General features: G+C 37.9%; 1 protein-coding gene across 1 annotated transcript in view; it reads left to right on the forward strand.

Moving 5' to 3' along the window:
- PRKN (parkin RBR E3 ubiquitin protein ligase) overlaps nucleotides 1-12004 on the forward strand; it is a gene marked incomplete at its 5' end in the record, with an annotated part of 803812 nt that overhangs the window by 263547 nt on the left and 528261 nt on the right. The window contains 1 exon segment of the mRNA XM_082480710.1: nucleotides 10593-10833. Within this exon segment, the coding sequence (XP_082336836.1) occupies nucleotides 10593-10833 (241 nt within the window).

The raw sequence follows: 12004 nt of genomic DNA on the forward strand, positions 1-12004 counted from the left end.
TTGTAATATATGACCTATTGTGTTATGCTGTAAATCAGAGGATTTGGGGTTTGCAAAGGCTAGTCACGGCTCCCTGCTTCACAGAGGGATCATTAGCTGGAGGAGCTGCAGTGAATCACACAGTACCTACCTATTTCCCCTTGTCCAACTTCCATTGTTCTCTTTGCTAAAAAATAATGGAATCTTAATTGGAATATGTATGTATTAACCATTTTTGTATGACATGACATGAAAAAAGAAGCTAAGTAGCAAGCAGTTCTTGTAGTGGGTAGATCATGTTCCACATGGAAATTCAAAGCAACAGTAACATCTATGGTTTTAAGTAAATGTCTTGGGACTCTTAGGATTATCTTTCCTTACAAAGGGTAGATGGAGTTTCTTCCTCCTAGTGGCACTTGCATATGGAACAGAGTTTTTACAGAAGTCTTCAGAAAGTTCAGTTTCACAGGAAGAGAAAATACAGCAATATATGCAATATTACTCCTATGCTTACTGTTTGCTCTAAACCTGAGTTATCAATTGGCAAACACAGTCACGAATGTGACAACTTTGTAGAACATGACTCTCTAGGGGAGGTGATAGAGTGGCCCTGATTTGTTACTCAGGAGCCTTTCCTGGATCCTACTAAACTTCATTTGTCTGTGTAAAAATAACTAATTTGCCTTTTGCTCTACCATTCTCAAATAGTAAGAGACAAATTCTATGTCATACTTACAGTACAGTAACACCAGATTAGGTCTTTTTATATGATTTTTTTTTTCTAATGCTGTTGTGTTTTGGGATGAAAGTTTTGGAGAGTCTTTAGAGTGTCAAATTAGCAAAAATTTGCAGGCATTGCACTTCATCATTGTGGGTTACTTTATCAGTTCCTAAAATGAGTCCAAAATGTATTGGATTCAGTGTGGGATTGTAAAAAATCTTGGCAAGAAACATCTTATTACCTTTTGTCTCAATGAAAGTGAGGTTTTAATAAGATACTTGCAAAGGCTACCAGTACTTACAAAAAAACATACCGTGTAAGAGATAAAGCCAGTAATAAAGAGTAATATCAGAACGTCTCTTTTGAAATGAAGACATATTGAACATATTCTAGGAACACTAATTCAACCAAATCCCCAGTTTCTAGATTTGTCTGAAGGTTTTGCTTTTTTATAATGGTTTTGCTTTTTTATAATCTTTCAGAGCCGCTTGCTTAGGTTTTGGTTGCAGTCCTAAAGCACCCATTTCAAACACTGATTCAGCCATCATCTGTCTTTTTTTTTTTTTTTTTTTTTTTCCCTACAATTCTCTTATTTCATGGCACAGAAGTGAATTTTCCCAACGCACAAATCAGCCCAAACTTTAGGCTTCTGTGGTGGAGAAAAAAGTTTTCATTAGTAACATGTGAATGCAAAAATCTCATCTTTCAGGAGGTGTCTTCCAGAGCAGCATGTGACTGCGAAACAGTGTGTTCCTTTTCACCCCTGCACTCCTGCTCTCTAGGATATGTTCTAAGACAGCCTAGCCAGGATCTGCAAACTCTAAAGGTTATGAAAATTGGAATTGCAACAAGTTTTTCTGCCCCACCACAGACTATTGAGGAAAAAGATCTAATATTTGGGAAATACTGAAAGACAGTGATCACCTTAGAGATAACTTCTGATAAGTAAGAGGTCTATGCATGTAATTCACAGATAGTGAGTCACGTGTAAATAAGTCACATAAAATTGTTTTTTTATTAATTTGAAATACATCTAAATGCCCTATCCTGCATTCTGAGCTGATGTATGATGCAAAGTTAGGAGGCACTTCGTGGCTAACCTGAATTAACCACTCCATGAAACCCACTTAGAAATCCTATGCTTATTCTCTCCTATAGTTAGCTTGTCATCATACACCACACAGTCACTAATTTAATAGAAACAACCAGATACATTTTCTAGTGTATTATTGAATCTGTAGCTGCAATTAATACCTTTATTATTATTTATGTTCCAGAAATTGGAAGGGATTCCTCCTAAAATAATTTTGCCCTAATAATGGTTTCTTAATTTTCCAGATTGAAAAGACTTGGAAAAATATGTTCTGTGTTTATTTCTTACCTGTAAGGCTCTGACGTTTCTAACCTTTAGGAAAATACAGCAGATACATTGCAATTCCAAATTTTTGTCCTTTATCTAGATATCATGGACTGTGATTATCTTTTCAAAAGGAGAAAATCTGAGGCTCTTGGAAATTTCTAGCGTATTTTATTTGTGTACCATGAAAAATAAGTTGGTAGCAATGAGCAGTCATTGTGTTTCTGTGTCCTCTATGAGGCCATTTTAACATTCTGGCCACTTATCCCCATCTTAGATGCCACAATCCAGGAGTCTTTGCCAGAGATAATACCCTGTCACTCAAAGAGAATTGCAGTGGAGTCACTGATTTTTAATTACTTGGCTTTCATTCCTGTTCTCCAGGAGGGCAATGAATGGAGAATGACTTGGAGAAATAGGTGTGGTTTAGGCTGGTGGTTTTCTGGGATCATTGCAGGCAAGAGGATCATGAAAATCCTGTCATAAATTTCTTATATTGGTAATTGGGGTTCAAAGCTCCACAGAAGTGGACTTGCAACAGAAAGTTAGAGTGAAAGCTGGAGGAGTCTCACTTTTCTGAGTGAAGAGATGATCCAGTCAAGTATACCTGTATTTAAAAGGAACATTCCATGTGAAGTTTTCTGATTATCTTCAGTTCAAAGCTATGATCTTTATAATGCCCAGTGAGGTAGCATAAGATCTCACCACCTTTAATGGCTGCAGATGGTAAGGAAACCAACAGGTAAAATATCTCTCCAGTGGCTCCCATCTAAGTGCCACGCTGTTATATACAGACTCACAAAGAGTCTGTAAATAACAAAATTGTCAGTTTGTTCCAGATTTTGCCACAGTTAGTCTTACCTACATAAATAGTTCAAGACTCGGCACTCTTCAGTTCAGTTAGACTTGCTAATGGGGTAAAATAAAAAGGATACAAAACCACAGATAAATATTTACGAGGGGGGGAGAAGGAGGGGGAGATTAAAAAAACCCACAATGAATCCACGATAAATGTGGCTTATCTGGGAAGCAATAAATTTATATTGCTGTTTGCTGTATCCATCTTCATTAACTGTCATTACAGAAAGAAGTTTTAACCATCATATCACATTAAGAATGTCCTGTCCTTATTTTAAAGGTGTTTTGAAGAGGTATTGTCCCGTTTCTTCCTAAAACAAGGCAATTTATTATCTTCCAGCATCTTAATATGCCAAAGGGCTGTCTCTCATCCAATGTTGTTTGCCACTGGTTGTGTTAAAAATGTATTGATTCTACATCACTTGTTCGCATCTGGTTACTCTCAGCTTCACTGTTACCTGCTGAACTGAAAACCCGCATGTACTCCTTCCTTCATTTGCTGCAATAGTCTGTCTTTGGAACTCTAATAGTGGTCCTTAAAATGATACTAGGTTTTGGATTTGGAAAGCAACAAATCCTTTTTCATAGCACTTTTTTTTATATCTTTTCTTTTATTCAATTTCTTTGGCACGGTCAATATTTAGGTTACTGCAAGAACTGAATAGGAAGAGATTATAAAAATTAGGGTACAAATATTCTGCTAAGTGAAGGGGTTTCTGCCTTTTCATCATGTTTATTTGAATAAATAATTTCAATAATACATCTATTTTTCCTTCTAGGGGTTGCTTAGCACCCACAATATTCTGAATACCAAACAAGTATGGTGATGTGTAACTGAAAATGTTGAAAAGGTGAGCTGAAGTCAAATATAGATGTATTCCACAGCATCATACAATAGCAAGTAGTTTCTGATTGCTGGAATTTAACTCCTAAGTGGTCTGTGTAATTTAGGCCCGGTGGTGCACTGGCTTTTTTCCCTTGCTCCATGTGGAGCAGTAGTTAGTTCACTGCCACTCAGCAGACAGAATTCACACAAATGGATGGCGGTATCAGATCAGGGTCCCGATTTGCTTCCTTATTTTAACAGTGGTTAATTTTCCCTTCAGATTTTCTCTTGCCATGACCTGCAGAAGAGTCTCTGAGCCCAAAAGCTTATTTGTTTTTTCTTTCTATATCATCTGGTTAAATAACAGATATTGTCTTCTTGCAAATCTTTCTTCCTGTTTCTTAGACCATCATGGCTCAACAGAACGTTAATACTATATGTGTGTTTTTTATTTTAGGTAATCTCTACTTTGAAGTTTATTAATATTTCAGCTTTTGTTCCCTATGTAATAAAGGATATTTTTTTGTTGTTGCTTTCTTCTTCTTGCTTTTTTGTGTCATTGTTCTGTGATCAGGGATTGAAAATAGTATTGCTGTTCTTCCAAATGATTTGCTTTCTGTGTCTGCTGCTTTTGAGACTTGGTCTCTGTCCTTGGGTTGTAAGAGGGTTAGAGCAACAGTAGAGTGAGGTTTGGTGGGCTTATTTTTCTCTCTTCTGGGAACTACATTTGCTTCCCCCCCCCCAACCCCCCACCCCCCGTTTATAAGGTCACCTTTAATGTCTCTTTACACTATCCATGGGTAAACATTTTTCCAGTAAACTTAGTCTGTCATCTGCACTTTTACATGGGTCCTATTGGTTTGAAGAGGTGTATTGTGCTACAGGTACTCTGGAGAGCTTTTCTATTATTTCATTCATTCTGCAGATTAATGAGACAAAAATACTCCCCTTGTTTTCCCATCTGGTATTGAAATGCAGCACAGTTAAGAAAAAGCCTAACTGGAAAGCCAACATTTTGATTCTTGTTGATCATTCCTAGAAGTCTAAAATACCTTTTCTTGAGCATTTACCTTGTGTGAATCTCTTAGTGGCATCAGGCAGTCTATTAATCTGCTTAATCTAAATAGGCAGCAATTAGGCAAACTGTTATTGTTTACACTCTATGGGCCCCAGGGATTAATTGGCAAAGATGTGGCTCTCCAGATAATATGAAAAGTTTGAACTGAATCTTAGGTAACGGCATGTGAACAATTGCTTTTTCAGTTTGGTAAGCAATAAAAAAAACCCAAAACAATTAAAAAACCCAAACTGGTGGTTAACATGAAATGAAAACATTTCAAATTCCTTTTCAAGACAAAACACCACAAGAAATTAGCTTTTTTACATTCAAATCCAAAGCCTTGAATTCTGGCTATTCTCTGTTCTAGTGTTTCTTTAAATAAAACATTTCAAAATAAAATGTATTGCACTTCAGAAAATATAAGCCTTTTTTAGTGGATTATATATTTGTTAGATGCAAAATATTTCCTTTGGTAATGATGTTACTATCAAAATATGTTGTCAAGAAGATATCCAGCAGAAATCTGTCAGAACAAGAGCATTTCAGAGTTGCTGAAGCACAGTCCTTACCTTGTTCATAATTTAGCTCAGTCTCCCAAAGTGACTTTCTAGTTCGCCCACAGCTGGCAGTACCAAAGGATACTGTGTTATTCACTCAGGGTGTGCTGATTCAGCCTTGTGAAACTCAAGTTGAGAATTAAGAAAAATACACAAAAGCAAAAGGCTTAAATAAAAAAAAGTTTTAATTTCATCTGCTATGATTTCATTTTTCCAAGTTGGCCAAAACCCATTCTCTGTAAAGAACCAGTCTTTAATACTGGGTTTCATCACTTGTAGATCTTCTCAGTTCCCTTTGCTCCAGTGCAAGGAGATGCTTCGTAATCTACAATATATACACTTGCAGTATTTCCCTTTGGAATATGGATCACAAGCATTAATTTGGATCAACAGACAAGACAATATCTCTAGAATCATTAATAATAGATATTCTCAAAAGAAATGTTTCCTGAGGCATAAAACAAATACATGAAGAAAATGAAAGTGACATTGACATAAACAATTGTATATTAGATTTGTGTTACAATAGTAACCTAAGGCAAAACCTAAACATTTACAGAAATAGTTTGAATTCTACCTCTTTTCTTAGTGAAAAAAAAAAAAGCTGCAGACTTAGCACATCTGCCATCTACAAAATGTAGTCTGCTATAAAGCATTAATCACCCTAATTCTGGGAACTGCTTAGTGATATTCTCAACCAGGTTTCTTCACAATTTATCACAAACCTTTTTTTTTCTTTTTCTTGTACTGTCTTCTCGCTTTTCTTGCAGAGGTTGACAGTTACTTCCCTCCTTTAAACACAAGCCAAATTCGCTTCAAATGTAGTCAGAAACAACATTACAAAACTGATGGTTTGGGATTCCGTGTTTATTACTGCTCAGTGACTTCCATATCAAATATATTTAATGTACAAATCAAAGGATGTTTGTTTTTCCTTGCTGCTATCTGTGAAAGCTTATCCTCGGATCTGCTAATTAAGCTTTCCTGTGTCTGTGACCTGTTCTCATCATCAGTAGCGATCTCAATGTTCCAAAGTTTGTTCTCGTTTTTGATAGAGATGCAAGAAAGCTAAGATACCACCTGTTCATCTGTCCTTTTAAAATTAAAACTTTTATTAAGTGAAATCCATGAATATGCTATTGCTATGGTCATATGGATGCATAATTGCCCAAAGTGCAAATTCAACATCTTTTTTTTAAGTATGTGGTTCTTGACATTATTGGAGAGAGAACAGTAAATAAGATGGGTCTCTGTTTTGTTGGCCCTTTGTTTCTAAGCTAACCCCATACACTCCAGCCTGCAAAAAGAACTATAAAGGAACCTAAACGTTTTCAAGAACAATCAATTTAAGCCATGCATCTAAATGTGTACTGCAGTCAAGATCAAGCAAAAGTCCTTGGAAAAAGGTTGTGGTTTTGCAGGAGCATTTTGTTTGATTTAAGCAGCCCTTACCATCCTTCTCATTCTCTCTTCTGCACCATGCCCTCAGTGTGACTGTAGCACAACATCAGGCTGTGAACTGAATCAGGGAACTGATGCAAACTTTACAAAGAAACAAACTGAGAAGGATAGTAGATGGTGAGAAAAAAAAAAGACGGGACAGGGGCTGTTTAGGCAAGCAAAACTGTCAGAAGAGGTGCTCATTGAGACGTGGCTTGACTGATTGACAGTTGATTAGGGGTTTCCAAGGTTGTGAGTTTTTACATAGATTCCTATTGCCCTTTGTAATTCTAGCTGTAACTGAGCAAATCGCTTTTGAGCTCCTCATTCTCCTAGGTTATTAATTTCATTATTAATTTCTCTTAGGTCATTAAATTCTTTAATGTTATGCAGCATTCTTAGTTGGAGAAGTTTTAGAGTGACAGCTTTTTTTTGGATTTTGTGTTAATGAGTGAAATTGTTAAGCTGTGTAAATGGATCTTGTTAAAATGTTATGGGCAACAAGTTGGACAAAAAAGGAGACCTTTACTGTCAACATAGGGTTTTAAAGTTGAACTCTAATAACTGCTTTTTTTGAATATGAATGCTGCAATGTCCTTGCTCTGACAAATCTCTGCTGGCTGATTACTGCTTCACTAAGGAGAGAATGTGTTATTAAAAATTCAATTTGAAAAAAACCACATATTTTTGCCTTTTAGAACTGCATTACCTAAGAAAGAAAAGGTGGAGGGGGAAGTACTGAGAAATAATGCAAGAGAATAAAGTAAAACCACTAACCAAAATTGAGACTGGAGGATAAAAAATGGTAGAAGAGAGAGTAGGATAATAACAAGGATATAAACAGCTCTAAAATATCTGTAAATGAATCTTTTGCAATTAAAATTGCATGTAATATCTGCAAATAAACCCCCAAAATATAAAATATTGTGTAGATACTGAGATGAATTCTTCTGAATTCTCTTTCTGTTCTTCCCAAATATAATCAGCAATCTTTCTTGGCATTTCAGTGCGGACATGACCAACCTGCTGATGCTGAGAAGAGTTAGAAAATTATTTTCTTGAGGGAAATTCAAACTTATTTGTGTATAGGTTGATGTGTTCATTCATTACATCGAGAACTAGGTGTGGGTCTCCAGGAGGTATCACCCCAAAAAAATGATTTTTGCTGCAAGATGTGCTGTTGAACGATCAATACAAATATTTCTTGAAAGCTCTTCATTAATGATAGTTCATCTAAAAGCTCTATAATTTCTGGTTCTAAGCTAATATTTTGTTTTCCTATTCTGTATTAGAAAAATGATGAAAAAAAATGTGAATTTTGTCCTGATTTATCATGGATAAACCTTTCATAGGATCCCTATTCAGCCTTCTTTTTTCTAAGACATGAGATCTGGAAAGACTGTCTAAGACTCACCTGAACTGAGAACTGAGAAAGAGGAAGTACTTATGTATATGTGAGATCTCTTGGGCTAATGGGAAGCAATCCTTTTGTTTTAACAGGAAAGACTGTAGTGGTCATGAGATTTTCCATAAGCTTTCCCTAATCCTGAAGACAACAGTTGAATGTCATCTTTAGAACAAATAAGAAACGCATACTGAGGTTAAAATTAGGTTAAAAATTACATTAGGGACAAGAAATAAGTATCAGTCTACATCAGTAGCATTAACTTCCTTGTTTCTCTTACAAAGATACTTTGGAGTAGCTTGGTCATGAACTTTCTGTGATTGTCAAATGTCACCCCAAATTGCTTCGTGAAGAGTGTGTATCATATCTGTGCAAATGCATTTTATGCATTGAATATTCTTAGCACTTGATTTAGTAGTGCTCCCTCTCTATTTTTTTCTATTTTTCTATTTCTTACGCAAACCCTGGAGGCAAGGGGGAAGTTCTGGAGAAAGAAAGATTTTCCCTCAGTTGAGGAGGACCAAGTCAGAGACTACTTGGCCGAGCTGGACATCCATAACTCCATGGGCCCTGATGAGATGCACCCATGAGTGCTGAGAGAGCTGACAGATGTTATTGCTAGACCACTCTCCATCATCTTTGAAAGGTCATGGGGAACAGGAGAGGTGCCAGAGGACTGGAGGAAGGCCAACATCACTCCAATCTTTAAAAAAGTCAAGAAGGAGGACCCAGGGAACTACAGGCTGGTTAGTCTCAACTCTGTCCCTGGGAAGATAATGAAGTGACTCATTCTGGATGACTCATGTCATCTCCAAACACGTTAAGGAACAGGAAGTTACTGGAAGTGGTCAACACGGATTTACCAAGGGTAAATCATGCTTGACCAATCTGATAGCCTTCTATGATATTATAACTGGTTGGGTGGATGAGGGGAGAGCCGTAGATGTCATCTACCTTGACTTTAGCAAGGCTTTTGACACTGTCTCCCATAACATCCTCATAAGGAAGCTGAGGAAGTGAGGGTTAGATGAGGTGACAACGAGGTGGATTGAGAGTTGGTTGTGTGACAGAACTCAGAGGGCTGTGATCAGCAGCACAGAGTCTAGTTGGAGGGCTGTAACCAGTGGTGTCCCCCAGGGGTCAATACTTGGTCCAATTTTGTTTAATATATTCGTTAATGACCTGGATGAGGGGACAGAGTGTATCCTCAGCAAGTTTGCTGATGATACCAAACTGGGTGGGGTGGCTGACACCCCAGAGGGCCGTGCTGCCATCCAGCGTGACCTGGACAGGCTGGAGAGCTGGGCAGAGAAGAACCTAATGAGGTTCAACAAGAGCAAGTGCAAGGTCCTGCACCTGGGGAGGAAGAATGCTAGGCACCAGTACAGGTTAGGGGTGGACCTGCTGGGAAGTAGCTCGGAGGAGAAGGATCTGGGGGTCCTAGTAGACAGTAAATTATCCATGGCCCAGCAATGTGCCCTTGTTGCCAAAAAGGCCAATGGAATCCTGGGCTTCATAGGGAAGAGTGTGGCCAGTAGGTCGAGGGAGGTCATTCTCCCCCTCTACTCTGCACTGGTGAGGCCACAACTGGAATACTGTGTCCAGTTTTGGGCTCCCCAGTTCAAGAGAGACAGGGAACTACTGGAGAGGGTCCAGCGAAGAGCAACTAAGATGATTAAGGGCTTGGAGCATCTCCCTTGTGAGGAAAGGCTGAGAGAGCTGGGACTCTCTAGCCTGGAGAAGAGAAGGCTGAGGGGAGACCTTATTATGGCATACAAGTATCTAAAGGGTGGGTTGAAGGAGGATGGAGCCAGGCTTTTTTCAGTGGTTCCCAGTGACAGGACAAGGGGCAATGGGCACAAGTTGGAACACAGGAAGTTCCGTTCAAATACACAGAAACACTTCTTTACGGTGAGGGTGACAGAGCCCTGGCACAGGCTGCCCAGGGAGGTTGTGGAGTCCCCTTCTCTGGAGATTTTCAAGACCCGCCTGGATGCAGTCCTGAGTAATGTGCTCTGGACAGTCCTGCTTTGGCAGGGGAGTTGGACTAGATGATCTCTAGAGGTCCCTTCCAACTCTGAAAACTCCATGATTCCATGATTCTGTGATTCCCTAATAAACCAGACTTATTTAGAGCTGTTGGCTCTGGTCCACCATTTCCTTGTTAAATGTTTAGGATTTGTATGTGTTGTGACCCTTTTGCCAATGCAAGTAATCCTAATTCCAGCAATTTACACTTGTCACTTTGCTTTAAACTCCATTACTGCACACTGAAATTCTACACAAAATGGCTTGGAGAACACTTAACAAGTAACAAATTGGAGACAGAGCGATTTTGTCCCTTATCTCACAATTAATTATTTGTTGGGATTTTGGTTTTCTGTTGCAGAATTGTGACCTGGCGCAGCAGAGTATCGTTCATATTGTTCAGAGTTCACAGAAGAACAGTCAGAACAAGGATGAAACAGAAGATAACCATGGTGGAGGTATTCTAAAAGCCCTGGAAAGAGAATCTGAAAGTCTAACCCGTGTAGATCTCAGCACCAGCATCCTCCCGTCACTCTCTGCAGGGCTGGCGGTTATCCTGGATACTACAAAAACCAGCATTTCTCTTCCCTCTGAAAAATCAGGTAAATCAGTGATTTGGTACGTTTCAATACACAGACTTGAACATTTTTCCGTTTCTTTCCTAGGATCAACAGTTCTATACCACAGGAAAAAAACCCAACATATGGTTTCTTTTAGTTATTAAACAAAAAATACAAACTGTATTAAGAGGTGATAAGGTTATTTGTCTTCTAGCAAAATAATTTTTCTTAGTGGATAAACTGAGTGATTTCTTGTGTTGTTCCTGTCTCTAACTTCTATTATGCTAATATTTTTACAAATTATTATAAGCCGGAAAAAAACCCAGAGATCTGTGAGAAGGCAAAAAATAGTCTCCGTAAAATTTCCGCAACAGAAGTTTCCTTAACTTGAATGCTGGGCAGCTTATGCATTGGAAATTTGTTTAATTCCCAATCTCTTGTAATATTTTCATATCCATATATTTGATATAAAATATTTCTATAGAATAGATTTATTATTTATAAAAATATAGCTGCCACAAAATTGATGATAATTCATACTACGGATTTTATTAGTTCTTCATCCACCAAACTATTAGTGAGAATATCTTCTCTTCATCATGAAAAATCATCTGAGGCACAGGTTAAGTTACTGCAGGTGGGTTGTGCTGTAATATTTAAAATTGTCCATGAGAGAGAAGCTTATCAGAAAGAAATATAAGAATCTTTTAGCTATTACATGAATCTTCTCAGGCTAACCCCCTCCTCACACACAGTCTAGCTAACGCTTACTGACAACTGTGTTGTTCCCCATGAAGAGAGATCATTTTGTGCAATACCAGAGGCTGAGTTTTGGTTTTTTTTAGTAGTCCATCAGAGAGATCTTTTTATAAAGAACAGTTCACAAATGCCCTTCATAAGGGGGGGGATTGGACTAGATGATCTTTTGAGGTCCCTTCCAATCCCTAGCATACTGTGATACTGTGATACTGTGATAATACAATATGGAGGATAATACCAAACGTAGAGGTCCAGAATAGAGAATATACTTTGTGAATACAACAGAGATACCTTTGTGACTAACCGGAACACAGAAGTTGTTATGCTTAACATAATGGCTACTAAAATTGTTGAAATAACTTCTAGAGAATTTCTTAAGTAACTCATGCAGAAAATAAACAATTCATGGGAGGGTCACAGAAGTACTCCACAACTGACTTGATCAACCTCTCAC

This window comes from Vanellus vanellus (assembly GCF_965231255.1).
Source record: "Vanellus vanellus genome assembly, chromosome: 3".
Classification (NCBI taxonomy): domain Eukaryota; kingdom Metazoa; phylum Chordata; class Aves; order Charadriiformes; family Charadriidae; genus Vanellus; species Vanellus vanellus.